General features: G+C 50.2%; 1 protein-coding gene across 1 annotated transcript in view; it reads left to right on the top strand.

The window, feature by feature from the left end:
- Positions 1–22480, top strand: part of FAM135B (family with sequence similarity 135 member B) — a 51754-nt gene that overhangs the window by 13086 nt on the left and 16188 nt on the right. Inside the window, exons 2-7 of the mRNA XM_038760265.1 lie at positions 2792–2887; positions 10311–10390; positions 12416–12555; positions 14667–14737; positions 15652–15825; positions 16214–16340. Of these exons, the coding sequence (XP_038616193.1) occupies positions 2811–2887; positions 10311–10390; positions 12416–12555; positions 14667–14737; positions 15652–15825; positions 16214–16340 (669 nt within the window). The 5' untranslated portion in view covers positions 2792–2810. The remainder of the gene's footprint in view (positions 1–2791; positions 2888–10310; positions 10391–12415; positions 12556–14666; positions 14738–15651; positions 15826–16213; positions 16341–22480) is intronic.

Below are 22480 nucleotides of genomic sequence, written 5' to 3' on the forward strand. Positions count from 1 at the left end.
CATCACTTGCCCACCCTCATTTCCGCTGCTGTATCATGAATTCTTTCCAATCTTTGTCTCTCTCTCTCTCTCTCTCTCTTTCATTCTCTCTCTCCCTGTTGATTGTGACCCCCTAGGACACTCCACATTCTGATTTATTTTCCTCACTAAGACAAGGCTCCTCTCTGTCCTTGGTAGCCCAGACCTCAATGATCAGAGCCAACCAGGTGTTGCTGTCATTGCTGATCCACCTCTGGTTCTCTTGTGTCGATGCCCTGGGGTCTTGGTCTACTCCAGAAACATGTCTTTCCTGGGCCTGGAGACGTGGAGACCCCCAACCCTGTTGTCACCTGTCCTTCCTGGCTCCACCACTTGCCTGCTATTTGACCTTGAGCCTTGGACCTTGACCTCAAAACTTCTCTATGCCTCAGTTTCCTTATCTGTGAAATGGGGATTTAAGACCTATTCTCCCTCCTCATTAGACTGCGAACCCTGTGAGGGACAGGGACTGTGTCCAATCTGCTTATATTGTAAGTAATCCTCCAGTGCTGAGAACAGTCCTTGGCACTTAGTAAGCGCATAACAAATACCCCAATATACTTGTTATCATTCCTATTTTTACCATTATTCCCAGGTGCCGGCCTGGCAGGCAGGCAGAGTCACACTTGGTGTCAGTCACATAGTCTGCCCACAATCGGATGCACTTTCCAAGAGAGCCCCTGCCCTTCTGGGCTGCCATCACAAGGCTTAGCAGCTGTGGGGATCAGCATGTTCCTTCTAACGCTTGCTGGTCACCACATCTGGGCTGGAGAGGTGTCCTCTGATTATCTCTCTGCGTGCTCAGCAGGGGAGAAGCCTGCAGGCCAACCATCATCCCCCACACACGGCTGTGATGGTGTTCCCTGTTCACAGCGAGACTGCCTGCTTGGGAAACTCTGGCTGCTTCACTTGGGAGAGACTCTCCTTGTTTCCTCTTCCTCCTGGAAAACCTCTCCAAGTTTCCTCTTCTTCCACTGCCCGGGAGAACTTTGCCGTATTTCCTCTTCCTCTGTTGTCCGAGAGAACAGTGCCTGTAAAGCTTGCTTAAGGGCTTGATTTTAGTGCTGACCTAGGGTAAAGGTCATAGACCTGGGAGTCAAACGACCTGGGATCTAATCCGGCTCGGCCAATTGCTTGTTGGTCGACCTTGGGCAAGTCACTTAATTTCTCTGTGCCTTGGTTTCCTCAGCTGTAAAATGGGGATTAAATCCTACTCCCTCCTACTTAGACTGTGAGCCAGTGTGGGACAGGGACTGTGTCCAACCTGATAAACTTGTATCTAACCCAGAGAACAGGTGTAGAACAGGGCTTGACACATAAAAGTGCTTAATGAATTCCTTAAAAAAATAGCACTGTGGCTTGTGCTCTGGCACTCACACTTTCACTTCCCTGCCCATTGTGTTTCCTCCAGAGCGAGGATGGCAGCGAAGTGAACAGAGATTTTTTTTAGAGAAGCAGCGTGGCCTAATGGATAGAGCATGGGCCTGGGAGTCATAAGGACTTGGCTTCTAATTTCAGTTCTGCCACTTGTCTGCTATGTGGCCTTGGGCAAGTCACTTAACTTCTCTGTGCCTGTTACTTCATCTGTCAGATGGTGATTACAGCTCTGAACCCCATGTAGGACATGGGCTGGGTCCAACCTGATTAACTTGTAACTACTCCAGCGCTTACTACAGAGCCTGGTACATAGTAAGTGCTTAATAAGTCCATGAAAAAAAAGGGTTTTATGTGGAGGGCCCACTGACAGGTCAGATGATCTCAGCATAGGGACAACTTTGGGCTGTCACACAATGACCCATCAGAAGATTGCCACGGTTGCTGGTATGGTCTTTGCCTCCCATTTTCCCTAGATATTATTCAGGATTCCTGCCGTGCCTGTACACCTCGTGGAATGTCTCAGGTGGTTAGGTTGTAAGTCTTGGAGAGGGCAGGGATTGTGTTTGCTAGCTCTACTGTACTCTCTCAAGTGCTCAGTACAGTGCTCAGCACACAGTAGGCATCCAGTAAACACCCAGCAGGCCTCCTTCAATCAATCAGTTGTATTTATTGAGCACTTTCAGTCTAGACTGTATGCTCACTGTGGGCAGGGAACACTTCTAATAACTCTAATGTTGTACTCTTACAAGCACTTAGTACAGTGCTCTGCATGTAGTAAGTGCTCAATAGATATCATTGATTGATTGCAGGGCACTGCACTAAGCATTTGGGAGAGTAAAGTAAAATGGATTTGGTAGACATGTTCCCTCCTGGCAGAGCAGGGACTAGAAGCCAGGTCTCTAATAAGAGCTTCCTGTAGGGAGGAGGATGGGCATTTTCCTAACAACAGCTCATACCCCTTCTTTTTCAATCTAATTAGCCCGTGATGTCTGATTCCATTATCAAAGCAGCTGAATTCTAATGCTGAAGTCACAACGCTCTGTTTCCATTACCTTGATTAGTTATGAATCACTCAACCCTCTATTTAGTGGTTTCCACTTGGGAGACGTGGCAGAAAACGGTGACACGATGAACCATTTGGACAAGGAGTGGAAGTTCCGAGTGTCATCTGCATGCCCCACTTCTGCCTCTCCGTGGGAAGATTCCCTGGGGCTGGGGATGCCTGCCCTTTTCGTGGGGGGGTGGGGTGCACACACACTCACTCTCTCTTTCTCTCTCTTTCCCTCCCTCTCCCCTCTCTTCCTTTCCCCCTCCCTCCCCCCCCGACCTCCCTTAGGCTACCAGAGGGTTTGGCTGCCCCACCGCCCTGACCTCTAACCCCAATGTTATTTTTCAGGTGATGACTGGAAAAGATCATGTCTGAAGTGCAGGGAACTGTTGAGTTTTCGGTAGAGCTGCACAAATTCCACAACGTGGATCTCTTCCAGAGAGGGTGAGTGCTGAGTTCCCTTCTCTGTCATGCTTCATTTCCCAAGTGAGGTGGAGGAGCATGCTGGATGAAGCATGGAGCCCATGTTCCCTTTAACACAGGCCTGAGGGAGCCCAGGGGAAATGCACTGGTCTCTGACCATGAGGACTGAGGTGCACGTGACAAATGCCTCATGGTTCCCAGAGACAGAGCACATGGTTGGCTGGGCAGTTAGTCTGGCTGAGCTGGCCCTTGTGATCTTGATACCCTGTGTTGTAAATGCCAAGCAGTAAAGGTGAGAGTTTCCAGTTGGCAGCTGGAGAGTGTGAGACCCTGACCCCAGGGTCTTCTCTAAGCATTGGCCCACTGCCCAGATCTGAGGGTTCTGGATGACAAAGTGTATTATCTCTTTCCAAGAACACCCTCTCTTTGCGTCTGGGTCCCCGGAGAGGTCTCTAGTGGCCCCAGGAGCAGAGATAGGTGGAGCTTCCTTCAACAACTGCAAAGTGCCATATCCTAATGGGAGAAAGAGCCAGGTCTTGGAGGTAACCTCTATGATTCATGGCACCACCCACAGCTGTATTATTGCAGGCATGGACTGAGTGCTGACACTCGCCCTGATTTACTGCCCTCGGTCAAGTCACGTCAACCCAACACCATCCTCTGAGCCCTGGTGTGGGTGCACACAGCCTCAGCACCAAACAATCCATGTTGTCTGAGTATCTGCTTGGCAGGGGAGGCAGGGTAGGTGTCCTTTCTTTTTTTAGGTGGTCTGGGCTGCCTATGGTGGGGGTGGAGGCAGGGGGTCTAAGTACTTTTGGAGGTCTTCCAGGGCAGGGACAGGGACTTTCTAGAGATACCTTAGAGCTTGTGCCAGCAGGGATTTATGAATTTAGGAGTTTATGAAGCTTGGAATCAGCTGAAGGGACTGGGCCCCTGCTTCAATAGGCACTAACTCAAGACTGTGTCCTACTTTCTGCCTCATCCTGGCTGAAAATAATTTCAGTGCTTGCCTTCTGCTCCAGACTACATGCTCCTTTTGGGCAGGGATTGTGTCTACAAACCCTATTCTACTTTCCACCACTTTGCACCTAGTAGGCACTCAGTACAGCACTCTGCATTGAGTAGGCTCTCAGTCTAGCAATTTGCACCCAGAAGGCACTCAGTCAATTCCAGTGATGATGACGACATGATAATACACTGGGATTTGAGCGGGGGCAGCTGCCTGGAACCCTGTTGTCCCTGCATCACCCCCATTTTGTTGGCAAGAGGATCGGCTACAGCACTTCCCATTCATTACTGAGGGGACATTCAGTTTACCCCAGATGGTGAGGGGTTCAGTTTTCTCTACTTTCTGTAGATTTCAAGTTGCTTCTAAGTAGTTTCATTGTCCCCTGGCAGGGACACTGTGCCAAGGAAAGCCCCATGAGGTCACTTTAAATTGACTGAATAACTGGGGAGAACCCCCCATTTCTCCCCTGCCCTCCTCTCCCCTCCCTGCCCCTACCCACATAACAACTTCTCCAGTCTCAGAGCAGCGGAGTACAGGTAGCCAGTCTTTCCCATGGCAATGGATTAGGGTGGCCCCATTTAACTCTGGGATCTGCATGGAGCAGACTCACCAGTCCACGGACTCCTCTGCTCCACTTTTCAGTTCTACTAGCCCCCTGCTCCTCTCTCCCCGCCCTCCCAATTCAGCTGGAAGGAGACTAGCATTCCCTCGTTAATGATCAGAGTGTTCCAACTTCAGCCACTTTGCTCTCCTTGTGAATTCGGCCATTTGGCTTTGATGGGATTGAAAAAAGAGAAACTTTTCTATTTGTCCAAACCAGAGAGTGGCCAGCAGGAGGCACGTATCGTGACAGGAGATGGAGGACCTGGGCTTTTCCAGATGGAGCTTCCCACTCCCTTCCTCTCCTTGATGCCCCTCCTCATCTCCCCCTACCCACTCATCTCATCCACTTTGGGATTTGCTGAACACACAGGCACATTGTGGCCTACTGGGAAGAGACTTCTAATCTTGGCTCTGCCCTTAGCCTCCTGGTTGACCTTGGGCAAGTCATTTAATCCCTTTGGGCCTAAGTTTTCCCATCTGTAAAATGGGGATAAGATCGATTGCGAACCTCGAGTAGGACAGGGACCATGTCCAATCTGACAACCTTCTTTCCATAGACTACAGTGTTTGCTAAATGCCTTAATGATGAATATTATTTCATAAGCCTTCTAATCTCCTTCATTGTTGAATTATGACCTTGGGAGCAGGACTGGCCCTGGCCCCTAGTTGCCCTTGGGGATCTTGGAGGGAAATGGTGGCCCCAGAGAGAACTGGCCAATGTCAGGGTGTTCTCGGAGGTGACGTTGTCCTCAGCACTCACTCAGAGTTGGGAAGACAAGTCATTAAGAGATGCCCTCTGGAAGTCTACTGGCCTGCAGGCTCACACGCACACATGCACACATAAAACATACACTCACACATGGGCTTCTTCCCTGGCTGGAAAGGGAGAACATGGGAGAGCTCTGCAAGCCCAATCGCTGGGGATGGTTGTCTCTAGGCCTGCAGAGAAGTGGCTCCCAGGAGTGGTAGTGGCAGTAATGGCCCTGACTGAGTACTCCTGGGGGCAGTGGGTAGTACTCACCGCCTGGACTGGGTACTACGTGCCCTGGGGTAGCAGAAAGAGAATGGACAAGAAGAGTCAGTGACACAGTTCTGCACCTCCAGGAGGTGCACCCCAAATGAGGAGATGATTAGCAGTATTGATAATGTACCTACTGTGTGCAGAGCTCTGTAATGAGCCCTTGTGAGAGTGCAATAGTGAAAGGAGCCCTTGTGAGAGGACAATAGCATTCGATGACATGTTTCCGGCTCTTAGCTTAGAGCCTAGCAGGAGAGATGAGCAGACAAATGATCTTATCAAACTCTCTCGAGCACATTCAGAAAGATGACGCTAGTCTCCCATCAGCAGTGATGGTTGAATGTCAGACCTGAGACTTCAGGACCAGGACCCTGAATGGAGGAGTTGATCTGAGGACTAGTGGCTGGCGCAGAGCCTCTCTCACTCCCCCATCCCTGCCCATCAAGTTCCCAGTTGGGCATCGAGCACAACGAGCAAGGAGGTGGGCAGGGGCACAGCACTCTACAAAATGCCTGTATGGTCTTTGCTCACATTAGCCCACTCCAGGCAGAGCTAGGAGTGGAACCCAGCTCTCTTGGTTCCCGGAGCCAAACTCTGCCCCCTAAGGCCACAGCAGGGTTCAATGAAAGAGTTACTCTCTCTGAAAGAATCAGGACACACCTCGGGTGCTGTGAGAACAAACCCTGCCCCCGTCCAGCGAGCAGTTTCCCTGTTGGCAGAGATAAAATACCAACATGATTCCAGTGCCATTTCCAGTCTCCTGGGAAGTATCCCCGTGGGAAATAGTGCCTGAAAACAGCCTGGTCTTCCTCGTGGTATTTAAAACCCAGGCACATGGAAAGTGACATTCTAAGCAGCGCTGGGAGCTAATTCCCTGGCAGTCCCACAGTTTGCCCACTGTTGGTGGTCTGCGCGACACAAAATTGCAAGCTATGAGACAAGCTTCAGAGAAAACAAGGAAGTGGGCTATTTCAGTCATTAAAACACCGAAACAAGGATAAGTGCTGGGTTGTGATACATCACAACCCAGCACTGGATGTCAATGGAAGAGTTTTGTAGGCTCATTCATTCATTCATTCATTCATTCAACTGTATTTATTGAGCACTTACTGTGTGCAGAGCACTGTACTAAGCGCTTGGGAAGTACAAGTTGGCAACATATAGAGATGGTCCCTACCCAACAGTGGGCTCACAGTCTAGAAGGGGGAGACAGAGAACAAAACAAACCATATTAACAGAATAAAATAAATAGAATAAATATGTACAAGTAAAATAAATAAATAAATAGAGTAATAAATACGTACAAACATATATACATATATACAGGTGCTGTGGGGAAGGGAAGGAGATAAGGTGGGGGGGATGGAGAGGGGGAGGAGGAGAAGAGGAAGGAGGGGGCTCAGTCTGGGAAGGCCTCCTGGAGGAGGTGAGCTTTCAGTAGGGGTCAGCTTTGCCACTGGTCTGCTGCTTGACCTCAGCCAGATCACTCAAACTTTCTGAGTGTTTTACAATCTGTTAAATGGACACAAAACCTCTGCCTAATTCACAAGGGTGCTGTGAATTTAAAATGAGGTCTTTGACACAAAAGACTGTAGGAATATGGAAGTGCTTTTTCAGTTCATGCTTTTCCTATTCTAATTTAGTTTCCAAATGTCAGTTGGCAGTATTGTTGACCAGGTCAGCTGGACCGAGTATTTTCTGGATTCCTTGTGAGCAGTCCAACCTCCACCATGTAGCCTTTCTGGTCTTTTGTGCTCAGACCTGGTGTTTCAGAGCCAAGCAATTTGAACCCATCTGATCCCCGGACTCCAAAGCTCTCCACCAACCACCAAACTCTCCCATCCAACCCGTCTTCCAGTGCACCGTCTCCTGAATTCCTACTTGGTGCTCCCCCTTCTGATGCTTCCTTCTCTTTCTCCTCCTTGCTGCCCTCATCCCTACCAACACGTGGTCATGAAACACTTTCTTGTTCCTCTCAAGTATCAAAGTCCATCAAAGAGATTTCCAAAATTGTTGGAGAAGAGAAGCCAAAGAGGACCGTTTCTGACAGAGCCAGACAAATCAATTCATTGATCTCTGTCAGGCAAGGATAATTTGATTTCTGAGTATTGCAGAATATGAGAATGGGTTAGTTAATTTCCACCCCAGGACTCTCTGTCATCCAGTACTAGTTGGTTTGTGATGGAGAGAGGTGGAATGGAGAAGACTGGGGAAGGCAGTGAGCCCTGCTCTTCCTTTTAGAGTTGCGTCCCTCACTTTCTGACCTTAAAAATGGGTGTACATGAAACTAGAGGTTTCTCATTGGCTGCTTGCCCCTTATTTTGATTGCTGGATTCCCTTGTACAGGAATGAGAGCACTCCCCCCATCCCTCCTTCCACGTCATTCCCCTGTCGTCCTCTCTTCCCCTCTGTCCCCACTGCCCTTCTGTCCCCTCTACTGTCCCTCTGTCCCCACTTGACCCCTGCCGTCGTCCCATCCCCTGCCCTACCCTTTGGTTCCTTCCCTTTCCTCTTCATTCCCATAGCTCCCCTGGTCCCACTCCTTCCCTTCCATTCTTGCTGCTCCTCTGTCTCCCTTCTCCCTGTTCCCATTGTCCTCCTTCCCTCTACCTGGCTCTCCCCAGACAAGTATGTCCAGGACACCCTTACCAGCCCTCAAAGGCCACAAGAGGAGACAGAGACTGTTCTGAATCAAAGACCTTTTTCCTTTCACCTCTCCTCTGTGCAGTGGATTATTTTGGTTCTTGATGTCCCAGTATTTCTTTGAAGTCCTACTTTGGGGCTCTTTGGCTCCCTCCACAAAGAGCCCATCCCCATGCATGCTCCAGTGCTTAGAGTCTTGGCTTTCCAGCAGGAGGAGGCCTTGAACCAGGGCCTCCAGCCCAGTTGGATTTGGGCCAGGCTGCCCTGAGAGGCCCAGAAAGACCAGTCCAGGATTATCCACTGGAGGCAATTCCTGGGCTCCCCCGATCCCGTCAGTTTGCCGCACCTCACCCCTTCCCTGCAAGGTCTCCTGGCTTCCTGCGGGGCCCCATAATGTGTCAGACACAGAGCAAGGTGCAGCAATTGAACCTCTCTGTTCCTTGGGGCTGCTGAGTCAGAGGCTGGCATGGGCAGCCCGTGCTGGTGGGATAGGGGGTTGTGAGGCTCTGGGCTGGTTGGTGACTCAGTGTGTGGGCATCGCAGGCTCGAGGCTGCAGAGCGAGGTCCTTCCATCCAGTGGCCGCCAAGGGTGGTCATTAATGAACGGGAGGAGATTCCTGAGGCCAGTCTACATGACGTGATGCAGTTCTGGACGTCATGTTCAATGCCTTGAGGCCCCCACCCCCGGCCACTCTGCGATTTCCCGGAAGGCGGCCAGTATGGTCTGAGCTCAGCTCTATGTTCTGTTTCTGATTTTGATTTTCCTGTCACTCACCCTGAAACCTCCAGAGACTTCAGCTTGGTCCACGAGAGTTGCTGCAGCTACTTCTTGCAGGGGCCCAGTTAGAGAGGTGGTTTCCAGCTGCCCATTGTGGTTAGCACTTGAACTGTGCCAGAGGGGCTAGGCAGACTGTGGCAGTGGCCTGGGGGTCCTCAGGGGCCGTGGGGGCTTGATTACTCTCCCGAGACCAGATAGTGCTTGCACCACTCTCTGGGCCACACCAGTGAGAGAGGGTCAGTGACCTCACAGCTGAAACCTCCTGTTCCGGGGAGCAGAAAACCATGCTGTGCCCTTGTCTGGGGGAGCTAGGTTTGTTGTGGGTGAATCCACTTGCTGATGGCATGATGGAGAGTCAGGGTGGCCTGAGGTTCCTGTGGGAGATACTCTGTCCTGGGACTCTGTAGGGTTCAATCACTCCTGGGAGTTCTGTGGGGTTCACTCTCTCTCCAGAGTTCCCTTGTAGGTTGGGGCTTGTAGTAAGGTGATTGGAGTTGAAGTTTCATTGTTCAGAACTTACAGCTCTGTCACCTGTTGTCCAAGCTTCAGAACACTAGAAGCTGGGGGAGAAGCACTTCAATCTACACTTCATGCTGCTGCCTGGATTATCTTTCTATAGAAACTTTCTGGGCATGTCACCCCTCTCCTCAAAAATCTCCAGTGATTGCCTATCAACCTCTGTATCAAGCAAAAACTCCTCACTATTGACTTCAAAGCTCTCCATCACTTTGCCCCCTTTCACCTCACCTCCCTTCTCTCCTTCTACATCCCAGCCCACCCACTCTGCTCATCTGGTGCTAATCTTCTCACTGTGCCTCATTCTTTCCTGTCCCATTGTTGATCCCTGGCCCACATCCCACCTCTGGCCTGGAATGCCCTCCCTCCTCAAATCTGCCGAACGATAACACGTCCCCCCTTCAAAACCCTACTGAAGGCTCATCTCCTCCAAGAGGCCTTTCCAGACTAAGGCCCCCTTTTCCTCAGCTCCCCCTCTCTTCCCCATCGCCCTGACTCACTCCCTTTGCTGTACCATTCCCCCCAAACCCCCGCCCCACAGGACTTGTGTATATATCTATAATTCTATTTACGTTAATGCCTGTTTACTTTTTTTGATGTATGTGTATATATATATCTATAATTCTATTTATATTGATACTATTGATACTTGTTTACTTGTTTTGATGTCTGTCTTCCCCCTTGTAGACTGTAAGCGCGTTGTGAGCGGGGATTGTCTCTATTGCTGAATTGTACTTTCCAAGTGCTTAGTACAGTGCTCTGCACACAATAAGACTCAACAAATATGACTGACTGAATGAATGACTGAACTTTACCAGCCTCTGCCCCTTCTCTGCCTCTGTGTCTCTGTTTCTGTGCCTCTTCTCTCTCTCCCCAGCTATTACCAAGTGCGTGTGTCCCTGAAACTCCCGGCCAAGATTCCGCACAGGCTGGTGGCCTCCGTTGGGGGGCAGACAGGTGAGAAAGCTCTGTACGCAGTAAGCGCTCGATAAATATGACTGAATGAATGAATGAAGCATCCATGTATGTTCCACGTTTTGGACAGGCCTGGCCCCATTCAGAAGGACATATGGATGGTGGAGGGTGGATATCCCCAGCAGGGTTGGTTAGATGCTGCTTTTGGGATCATGTTATTTGATCCTACCTGCCCTGAGTCAGGATGCTGGTTGGGGCAGGGTGGGGAGGGAAGGGAGGTGTTCCCCAGACTGGATGCCTCTGCAAGGTGCCCAGTGTAGCCACAGAGAAGAATCCTAGTAGAACTTTTCCAGCTGAAAATCTGTCTTTCTTTTCATCCTCAGGGGATCTAGGGGATGTTTCAGAAAGAATTCTAGGTAAACTCTCTTGTTAAGCTGATTGGAAAAGCCAAAGGGAGAGGTTGAGATAAAGGAATTCCAAGGCCTGCACCCTGAGAGCAGGTAAATGCTCTGATTCCCTGCCTTGGTTGGGAAGACATTTTGGAGGGTTTGAATTGACAGAAAGACATGCATTGAATTCAAGCCAGACTGCAGTTTAGCCTTAATTATTTGTTTCAGATCCTACAATGCCACTTTTGCTTACAATATCCAAATGATGCTGAGGGCATTTTGGGATCTGAACAAATGGGAAACTTTAGAACATAAAACCACCTGAAATACCAGTGCTGCATATATTTAGCAGGCATCCAGACCAGCTATCTGTCACTTCTCTGCAATCTCATTAGTACCACCTTTAGCTCCCTTTTCATAACAGAATAAAATCATGGATACAGCCCTCATATCCCAAGGGACCCACAACCTACATCATCAACCAATCAATGGTACAAAGGTGATGGGGAGGGTGGGGAGAATTAGTTTAGACTTCAAAATTTCCAGTTATGGGCTCTGGCCTTGGGCAAGTGACTTCCCTTGGTTCCTCTATGTTTCATTTGCTTCTCCAAAACTTCCGGGAGACTGGGAGAAAGAGCAATGATCTGGGCTGAGTCTTCAGAGCTTTGGGGCAGGAAAGGATTGCTCAAAGGTGATCTAGGATTCAAAGAATAAACTCAGTATTTTTCCTTGCATTTATCACTGCAGGGAAATTGAACTTCTTGGGGTTTGAGACGGGTCCGAGCAGAGGGGAGAGGGGCTTCGGGCTGGAGGAAGTCCCCACTATCCTGACACACACCACTTCCAGGGGTTAATGGGGTATGGGAGGATTGCGCTTGTTTCTTCTGGGAGGAGAATTGATGTCATTGATATTGGCAGTGGGCCAGGCAGCAAATGAGAAGGAGCAAAAGAGGAGCCTGGAGCTAGGTTACCTGCGACCCTGAATGCATCCATGACCAGAGTCAGGGAATTGCAGTGAGCAAATGTGGGAACATTCTCAACTGGCCCCTCGACAGGAACTGTGATTTCTCGTGCTTTTCTGGGACACTGGGAATTGGTGCTGGGCCCCTAGAGAGGCTCGTGTTCAGCTCAGGCTCGCCAAGTGCCCTAGGACCAGTGGGTGACCTCATTTCTTCCAGGCTCCTCTTGATGGGAAGATGAGGCAAGTGGTCCTCCTTGCCCTGTGATGATGCTGCCAGTATTGATGGGGGTCAAGCCCACATTTAGACAGGAGGAAATGTCAAGAAAAAGCAACACAGGGATGTTTCATTTTATAAAAGGCAAGTCAGCAAATGCTGAGCTGCAAGGACCCATCCCTGGGCAGGGGGCTTGGAAGAACTGGAAGGCCATCGTGGAAACAGAATCCCTGGGAGAATGGTCCATGACTCTGACCCTAGCATGGTGGTGATTGTGGGCTTCTGTTATAAACCATGTAATACATTAAGAGCCTTTCTAGGGGAAAGTGAGGCTACTTGGGTGGGGGGTGTTACAGTGAAGTGAGTCTCCAGAGGAGGGGCCACACTTCCCTATATGGGGGGCCTGGAGACCAGCGTGCTGCCAGGGGACCAGTGATCCTGTCCCCCCAAGCTGGGGAGTCCGTGGAGTTCAGTCTCAACTCGATGCTGCTTTTGTTTTGCAGAGGACTCTGGGACGAGTTCTGCCTGTGTCCACGAGAGCAGTGTGCACAGCAGGATCTTTCAAATCCTGTACCGGAACGAAGAAATTGAGGTCAATGAGACAATGCACTTCAAAGCCTACCTGCTTTTGGATGGAGAGAGGGTGAGTTTTCTGGGAGTGGAGAGCTGGGACCACCTGGGCAGCCTCTTACCGAGGGGGCTGCAGACACCCCCATCTCAGACCCAAGCAGTTGCCAGGCCAACCTGAAGGAGGCATTGTGCAGGGGGAGGGGCAGCCTCCCTTTCAAGCCTTCTTCTGAGCCAGATCAAGTGACTTTATTTCCTCACCATTTGGAGAGCCTGTGTCCTCTGCTCACAGTTGCCTCAGCTCTCTAAGTTGAGCTTGGGGAGGATGGACCCAGAGATTCGACATGGACTGGGCTTATGCTGCCTCACTTAGGGAAGCCCACTGTTCACCCCTGGGCCCTCTCGGATCCTGGTCACCCCAAAAGCAAGAACATTAGAGGTGCCATAACCTGATCTGACGAACAGGCCCACCAGTCCCAGACTCTGTCTCTGCGGGGGGCGCTGGGATTCTTGGAGAAACCGTGTGGGGAGGTTGTTCATGATGTGGCTCATATGATGTTCTCACTTGTCTCTTCCTTTGAGGACCCATTCCTAGCTTGGCTGCTGGGAGTGAGCAGTCTGGGGCCTGAACCGTGCCACTATCCAGCAGCGACCTTTCTTCCATTAGGCAGTCCCTCCCAGCTTGGCTCAGAAATCCCACAGGATCTTTGCTCCCAGTCTCCAGGCCCCTGGGCTCATGGTGCACTAGGCTGGGCCAGTCTTAGGAGTTGGGGCGGGGGTCATACTGATGGTCTGGGGGAGAGGATTCCTTAAACAAACCCTCCTCCACTTGATCTTTCTCCAACCTGGGCTTGCCCATGACCTGTCCTTAGTTGTGGCCTGTTGACTTTTGTGGAGTAACATTAGTGGGCTGGCCTCTCCCCTCTCTCCTCCCGTCTCCCTGATGCCATTAGTAGGTAAACTGCAATACTGAAGTGTTGGATTTCTAGAGGATAGGAACTCTGGGATTCCCTTATACATTGGACATGCTGGAAATGGCAGTGGCCTTGAACCATCAGCAACATGGGCTGTATTGGTTTGGGAAGCTTGGGCCACCCGAATGGCTGGGACATCCCAGGTTCTCCTGTCCCTCCTGGCTCCCCATGTGTACACAAGGTGAATCCCTCAGCTTTGGGACTTCTGGTGGACTGCAGTGGTTCCTTTTCTATTTAAGATCAACCCTTGCTCCCTGTCCTCTTCCCCTTGGAGAGGCTGGAGCGCTCTCAGCAGCAGCTGGAGAAAGTTCAGGCCTGGAGCTGGTGGAGGCGTCTGGGTGGGGGTGGATGTGTGTGGGTGGGGTGTTATTTGATCAGTTTTACCTGAAAAACAGCTAGCGGCAGAAGACTTTTCTGCACTTGCCTGGCTGCGTTATGCATGGGAACAGGCAGCAGAAGCAGGCAAGAGGGCACAGTTGGTTTTAGTTGGGGCAGGCAATGGCAGTGGGAAAAATTGGAGAAAACATCTTTAAAGGAGACTTTGATTTTAAGGATATCACTGTCCCACTGGATCAGGGCGTTGTCTGCTAGAGCGACATTGTGTGTGTTTGTGTGTATTTGTCCACATAGTGTATGTGTATGCATTTTACTCAGGTTTCAGATTTACCCCAGACTTTACATTATGGACTTAGAAAACCGATGGGGACAAGGAATCACCTTCCCTGCTGCGAATGTCTCCTCACCACACCTCACTGCTTCTGTTTTCTAATCTGTTGCCCAAAGCCCTAGCTCCGGGTGTCCTGAACATGACTGGCCACATCTATGGTAGCAGTGGAGACACAGGAAGGCCACTTCCTGGATCCCTGATGGGCATCCTTGGCATTCAGAAGATCTGGGGAGAAGCAGCGTGGCCTAGTAGATAGAGCACAGTCCCAGGAATCAGAAGGACCTGGGTTCTAATTCTGGGTCTGCCACCTGTCTGCTGTATGACCTTGGGCAAGTCACTTAACTTCTCCCTGCCTCAGTTCCCTCATCTGTAAAATGGGGATTAAGACTGTGAGCCCATGTGGGATAGGGACTGTGTCCAACCCAATTTGCTTATATCTGCCCCAGTGCTTAGTCCAGTGCCTGGCACATGGTAAGTGTTTAACAAATACCACAGTTGTTGTTGTTATTATTGTTCAGTGGTGTGAAATGTCTTCTTTCCATACAGGTGGAGGAGGTGCTCAGCGAAGTGGACTTTCAGCTCAAACTGGACCTGCACTTCACCGACAGCGAGCACCAGTGAGTTGTCCCATGGTGCTTTTCCCCCGGGAGACTTTGTGTCTGCTGCCACCAGAGCCCCAAAGAGAAGCAGCAGATCTGGGGGTGTCTCCTTAGCTTTCCTAGCCTTCCAGTACTGGGTGGTTGGAGGTCCATGTCAAGGGATGTCTTCTGTGTGGGGGACACTGTACTGGGTGCCTTCTGTGTGCAGAGCACTGTACTGAGAGACTTGTTGATGTATACCCCTATATTGGGTGCCTGTTATGTGTGGAACACTGCACTGGGTGTCTGTTCTGTGTAGAGCAGTGTATTGCATACCTTCTGTTTGCAGGGCACTGTTCTGGGAGCCTACTGTGTTTAGGGCACTGTATTAGGCACCTACGATATGCAGGGTGCTGTAATGATAATGATGGTATTTGTAAAGGGCTTCTTGTGTACCAGACACTGTTCTATGTGCCGAGGCACTGTTCTAAGCTGTACCTATTGGCTACAAAGCACAATACTGTGCACCTAATGGGTGACGAGCACTGTACCAGGAGTCTTCCCTGTACAGAGCACCGTGATGGGCACCGGCCATGTGCAAAGCACCATGCTGGGGTTTGCCACATACAGAGTACTGAGCCAGGCATCTGCCATGTGCAGAGGACCATGCCAGCTGCCTCACATGTACAGAGCACTGTGCCAGTGCCTGCTATATGCAGAGCATTCCCTCTTGGGGGCTCATCAGGGTAACTTCCTGCCCCTGGGGAGCCTTGGACAGGATTAATCAGACCCAGTGGAGCTGAACACCAGCTCTGTCTGGGTTTACTGATGCTTGAGTGACACCCAGGTAGTGAAGTAGAACCTGGGGGGGATGTGGGCCTTTCTTCTAGGACAGGGGCTGTGGACTGCCTACTCTGGCCCTGCTCATACCCACCTTTCCCCTCCTCTCCCAGGCTGAGGGAAGGCGTGGGGGTCCCGGCCATCAGCAGCCGTACGCTGGGTCTCCACCTGCACCCCAGGAGGGGTCTGCACCACTACGTTCCAATCATGTTCGACTATTTCCACCTGTCGCTGGTCTCGCTCACAGTGCACGCCTCGCTGGTGGCCTTGTGCCAGCCCCTGATCAGGTGTGTGAGTGGGAACCCAACCCTAGGCCAGACCCGGGCCCCCCACCCCCTCTGCCCCCGGACTCCTCCCCATGTCAGTAAAGCTCAGGCCAGGTCAGCCAACGGCCCTGATAGAAATTGGGCAGTGGTCCAGAACCCACCCAGCCTGACCTGCAGGTTTCTCCTGGCCTGGAGGCCTCAGAGGGCCTCGGGGGGCCTTTGCTGCTGGCAGACTCTGCTAGCCTCTGCACCTCAGGAACTGGAGCGGTGGGTGGGTTCCTGGCCCCAGCTCCCAGCATGGTGGGGTGGGCCTTGGGCTGGGCCATCCCAAACTCCCCAGCTTGGACGAATGTAGACAAGTCCCTTGGGACACTGGCTGGCCACTGAGGGCTGGAACTTTTCCTGGCAGCTTCACCCGGCCCGGGAAGGGGTCATGGCTGGGAAAGGGCAGCACAGAGGTGGGACCAGAGCAGTCTGGCATGTCCTTGGAGAGCCTGGTGTTCGGCGCTGGATACTGCAAGCCTGCAGCTTCTGAGGTACTGGTGGGGTGGGAGGCTTCCCCCCTAGGGCTCTGGGTGGGGGCGGGGGGGGGGGTCTGCTGACCTTGGGGAGTCTTGTCTTACAGGGGAACACATTTCTTCTCCCTAAACCCCATCCCCAAGACTGTCCTCCATATGGACCATTCCCAGTGGAGTGGCAGTGTAGTCTTGAGGGAAGATTCTGGCCCCAGTTCTGCCCCTGGCCTGCTGTGTGACCTTGGGAACATTGCTTAACCTCTCTGAGCATCAGTTCCCTCATCTGTTAAATGTGGATAAAACACTTGCTCTTCCACCCTCTTAGCCTGTGATCCCTGAGTGGGGCAAGGGCTGCATCCGACCTGATGGTATGGTATGCGCTCCTGTGCTTGGCACATAATAAGTGCCGAGTAAAATGACAGCCAGGCTGGGATTAGAACTGGACTTCGCTCTCTCCACTGGCCACGTTAAGAATCAATTCACTACAGTAAATCCTCTCAGTGGCTTTTAATCACAGTTATGTGAACTAATATTTTAACTGTCTTCACAAAAAGTAACCTCACTGGTCTTCTCTTTCCCTTTCAAGTGAAATTAGGTTTAATAAATACGTGTAAAGTAATAACCGGCTACTCTGCGGGTCATCAGCTCTGATGGACTCGGAGTGTAAAGTAGATTACGGCCATCTGTGTGCGGAATGGGAATAATCCAGAAAGTGTTTGCAGAGACAGGAACGGCATCTGGAACTTGGAATTCTCCCACACTGACTTCTTAAATATTCTGTTATATGAGAGGAAATTGCAGCTGTTCAGTGGCATCTGCATAAAATGAATTTCCCTGCTGAGTTACGCTTAAGAAACCACAGGGCTGGAGGGATTGTGAAGAGGTAGACCGGATTCATTCATTCAGTCATATTTATTGAGCGCTTACTGTGTGCACAGCACTGTACTAAGCGCTTAGGATAAGCAGTCTCTAGTTTTAAGCCACTTGGTGGTAATTTTAGGCTACTTGGTGGTGACATTAGGCCACCTGGTGGTGATTTTAGGCCAGTTGGTGATAGAGGACCTCTTTGAATCTGGAGCCTGAAGGACAGGTGTCCACAGGGGCGCTGATTTCCCAGTTTATTTTTCCCACTGAAATCAGACCCGGGTGATTCTGGTGGAGAACCAGGCCAGGATCCACACTGTGCTGGGAGCAGAGGCCTCCAAGAGCTTGCAGTCTTCTGAGGAGTTGGTGTGGGCCTGGGCAAGGTCTGGCAGCTCTTCAGTTGTGTTGGAGGGTCCTGTGATCTTCGTGGGCACTGAGGTGTTTTGGGTAAAGTAGCGGGAAATCTAGAGGCTTCCTCACAGAAGCAGCAAGGCCTAGTGGAAAAGAGCATGGGCCTAGGAGTCAGAAGGACCTGGGTTCTAATCCTGCCCCCGCCACTTACCTGCTGTGTGACCTTGGGCAAATCAGTTCTCTGTGCCTCAGTTCCCTCATTTGCAAAATAGGGATTCAGTCCCTGTTCTCCCTCCTAGACTGTGAGCCTCATGTGGGAGCTGATTATCTTGCATCTACCCGAGCACTTAGCATAGTGCCTGACACACAATAAGCACTTTAACAAATACCATTATTATTATTATTAATATTACTATTATTATTTACCCAAACATCCCGGATTACCACATCTAGAATGGTGCAGTGTCCATGATCCATCTCAGAGGCTTCAATGGACCAGCAGAGGGATCTCCCAGATCTGTCACAAAGGAAACACAGCTGGGCCTAGCAGAGAGAGCTCACTTGGGGCTGGGAGTCAGGAGATCCTAGGGCAAGTCACTTAGCCTCTCTGGGCCTCAGTGTTTTCCTCTGTAAAATGGGGATTAGATTCCTGCTCTTCCTCCCTCTCAGACTGTGAGCCCTGTGTGGGACAGGTACTGTGTCCAATCTGATCACCTTTATCCGTTTTATTTTTAGCAAAGTGCTGGGCATAGTGTAACAGTGAATACTGTGACTCACTAACAGGCAGGGAGGTTTTTGGTTCCTTTTTGGTATTTAAGGTATTTATTTGCACTTACCCTGTGATAGGCACTGTACTAAACGCTGGGGTTGATACAAGCAAATCAGGTTGGACACAGTCCCTGTCCCACATGGGCTCACAGTCTCAATCCCCAGTTTACAGATGAGGTAACTGAGGCCCAGAGAAGTGAAGTGACTTGCCAAGGTCACACAGCAGACAAGTGTCATAGCTGGGATTAGAACCCAAGGACTTCTGACTCCTAGGCCTATGCTCTATTCTCTGTGTCAAGCTGCTTCCTCTAGTTGATTTTGTTTTCTTTTTCTGTCAGTGCTGAGACCCACCTCCAAAATGAAATACCCTAGGTCTGCCAACCCCATTCCCTTCATCTGCAGATCACACCTCCCTCTACCCCCCCACCCCTGGGAGGTGGCCCCTTCCCCTTGCTCCATCAGGGAAAGCCCCCATTTAGCAGCAGGGTGGGAGAGGAAGGCAGGGGTAGGCGATCTTCCCCTCCATCAAGTCCTGCCCTAGGGTGAAAATTTGGGAGGCTGAGATTTGCCCAGGCAAAAAGAGAGATGAAATCCTGCAGAAGTGGAAACAAGAGAGAAAGGTGGTGCAGAGGAGAGCCAAAGTAGAGACAAGAGAGAATGTTAGCTAGGTAGCTTCTGGTTAAAAGAAAAAGTTGCCTTAGAAACAAATGTGAGTCTGATTATATCCACTCTAAAGGCTGAAGCTTCCTATTAGTGCCACAGAAAAGCTAAATATTATCTCTTTTAACAATAGTTTGCTCTCATTGCTAATGCTCCAATTTCCAGTTTTCAGAGTCCTGACAGAGTAATTTTATGATTAGTCTCATTATTTCTTTCCTTCTTCGGCGAAGCAAACATAATTAGCCTCCTGGGCTGTGAAACTGGGGTAATTATAAAGCGCTTCTCCTTGGATGTTTGTGAGGCTTTTAATAGTCAGAAGTTGAGGCTTTGCCACCTGTCTGATGTGTCGGTGTGGACTCACTGTCTTCTGAGATGTGTAGGACATGTTTAAAATTGCTTTAATGGCCATGGGCACGGTCACCTCTGCCAGAAACTCAGACCAAGGAGAATACACTGGGTGTTTGTAGGTTTGCATGTGTATACTCTGTCTGTGTGGTCATCTAGACGTTTGCTTGTTGGGTAGATGACACTATGAAACCTTGCCTAAGGGGAGCTCAGACAATTCCTTATGAGACAGTGTGATTTAGAGGAAAGAGCAGAGGCCCTCACAATGGGGGACCTGGGTTCTATTCCCACCTCTGCCACTGGCCTGCTGGTTGACCTTGGGTAAGCCACCCATACTCTCTGGGCTTCAGTGAAATGAGAATAAGATCCCTGCTCTCCCTCCTTCACAGGAGTGACGTGGAGGAAGAAATGAGACAGTTGACTAATTGATGTAGCAGCACTTTGGGAACACAATAGATTTATTCAAATTAGAAGTGTTTGAGAAAAGAGGCTTGCTACAAAACCATGTCTTGACACCTGAAACTAGGTGTTGTGCCTTAATCCACGTGCCGTCGGCCTTGACAGCTGTTTTAAGATGCAGAGGGTAGAGACTTCTTGTGTCACCTTGGTCTACCACTTACACCCACTCTGCTCTCTCCTAAATATAGAATGGCTATCAGTGCCAGAACAGCCAGCTGGGCAGTCTTTGTCCCAGCTCTGAACTGGGTGTCCATGGTCAGCGTAAAGTACCAAACTGCAGTTCCAGTCTTGCAATTCCTGGCAGTGCCAACATTTCCATAGGTGGAAAAGGCCCTGCCCCCCTCACCCACCCCACAACTGCTGCCTCTGTAGTTCAGTTTGATAAGTTCAATTCTCCCTCAGTTTGGACGGTATGGAAGAGAGCCTTGCACCCCACAAAATGCCACTTCCATCATCCAGGTCCATGAGTTCAATTCTCCCTTACTTTGGAAGTTGAGGAAATCTGATGTTGAGAAATGGGGCTTGGGGTGAAGCCATCCCCATTCTACTACAAGCCATCCCCATTCCATGGGCTCAGTTTACAGGATCGTTGACTTCCACCTTCCAACCCCGATATCTCAACTTTACCTGTTTCCTCACTGACAGCATCAAATACAGTAAATTTAAAAGAACAGCCCCCACCATCTGCAGCTTTGTGAAGAGCCACTGTATCTTCTAGGTGCACCCAATAACCTTCAAATCAGCCACCAGCAAAGAACAAGTGCCTCTACCAAACAGAGAGGGTTGTGAGTACCCTGCTTCAGTTATGGGTGCCCAAGAACCAGCTTTGTTCTGCAGGTGCTCTCAGCTTTGTGTGTGTGTGTTGGGGCAGGGGGGCAGTGAGTTGGCTTCTAGATGCCTGTGTGATCCCCAGAAATTGGAGCTTTCAAATGTGAGCAGGCGCTCTACTGCTTGGAGGGAAAGGAGAGAAAGGAGGGCAGGGTCAAATTTATCTTCTGAGGATTCCTCTGTTGAAAATGCTAAATCCATCATTTAATCCCCATGAGAGTTGCACTCAACCTGAAAACCTGCCCTGTTTAAATGAGACACCCAACTGGGTCCAGGGTCAGGATAGGCAGAAGATGAAGAAGAAGAAGAAGCCGCCAAAGGGGCCCACTGAAAATATTCGCTGCAAGGCAGGGAAATATAAACCATCTCCCTTTCTAATTAAGAGTGGTAGGTCCCTCCATCCCCACAGAGGTATCTAAATGTTATCACATCATTATCATCATTGAGAGCATTTATTGGACATGTCCTGTGGGCCCAGCACTGTATTAGATGCAGACTCTGTCCTCAAGATGCCTACCATCTCAAGGAGGAGACCGGCTGATGTAAATTGCTAAATTAACGCCCGGTTAGGAGCTCCTGTTCCTGACTCTCGGGCAACACTTTTAGTAGATAAGTTAATTGTTCAGAGAAAGTCCCTCTAATCTGTGGCTGGCCCGTGAGACTGTCTGGTTCTCTCTCGGACTATGGGCTCACATTCTTCTCTCCTGCACTGACCCTTTGTTCACACCTTCCTGAATGAATGAAACTCCCTTGCCCTTCATATCCAACAGAACAGCATTCTCCCCATCTTCGAAGGCCTACTAAAATCACGTCTTCTCCAGGGAACCTTCTCTGACTAACCTCTAAACTCCCCACCCTATTCTCCCTCCCTTCTGTATCACCTAAGCACTTCAGTTCATACCCACCAAGTGCTTAGGCATTCACCCCACCCCACCCCCCATACATAAGCACTTAAACTCTGTTTAAGGGTTTTTCCTGCCTGTAATTCATTTTAATGTCTGTCTCCCGATCTAGACTGTAAAGTCAGGGATTGTATCTATCTACTCTGTTGCACTCTCCCAAGCTTTTAGTATAGTACTCTGCACACAGTAAGCATCCAACAAATACTAATGATCGATTATATTGCCAGGGGAAGTTGTGAGAAGCTCTCTGGTCCCATCTAGGTTCTTGCGGTGGTACTTGTGACCAGGTTCCAACCTTCCAATATTTGGTGACTTTCCCAAGCAGGTAACTGGTGACGGCATTAGCTTTGTGCTGTGCCTTGAGAGGGTTTTTGTATTTGTTAATGTATTTATTTGGGAGTTGAGCTAATCCTCCCATTACATTTCTAAGTCACTTGGAGCTGTGTTTGGATGCTCTCCCTCGGGTTAAAAATTCAGAGCCCGGTTTCTGAGCGGTCAGCGTGAATGCCGGGAAGAATTGCTTCTGCCCAGACCCAACAGCAGTGAAATGCAAAAAGGTGGAAGGACCGCACTGGTTTGGTGCTTTGCCAAGAGGCTGGCAGTGGGGTTGGCACTCTCAGATGTAGCCATTGCAGCTGTTCCGCGGTCAAGTGCCTGATGCACTCGGACTCACCTGGCCAGAGCACTGGCTTCCTGCTGCTACATTTTAACCGTGGCACCAAGGAGGCAGTTTATCGGCAAAGAGCAGCCGTGGGTGGCTGGGCACGATTCCTTTGGCTCGCGGCACCTGATTCAGAAAGTGGGTAGTTAAATGGTTCAAATTGTTGCCTGCCACACTTCTATTTAGGGAGTAAGAGTGTTTATTAACCTCTTAGCTCATGCCGGGCTCTGTGAGTTCCCTTCCCGCCAATTCTGCCAAAATGAGTGTCTGTGCTAAGTATCTTGGTCTAGAAGTTGCCCTACACCTGCTACTGGGAAGTTAGG

This window comes from Tachyglossus aculeatus, chromosome 18 (genome assembly GCF_015852505.1).
Source record: "Tachyglossus aculeatus isolate mTacAcu1 chromosome 18, mTacAcu1.pri, whole genome shotgun sequence".
In the NCBI taxonomy this organism is placed as follows: Eukaryota; Metazoa; Chordata; class Mammalia; order Monotremata; family Tachyglossidae; genus Tachyglossus; species Tachyglossus aculeatus.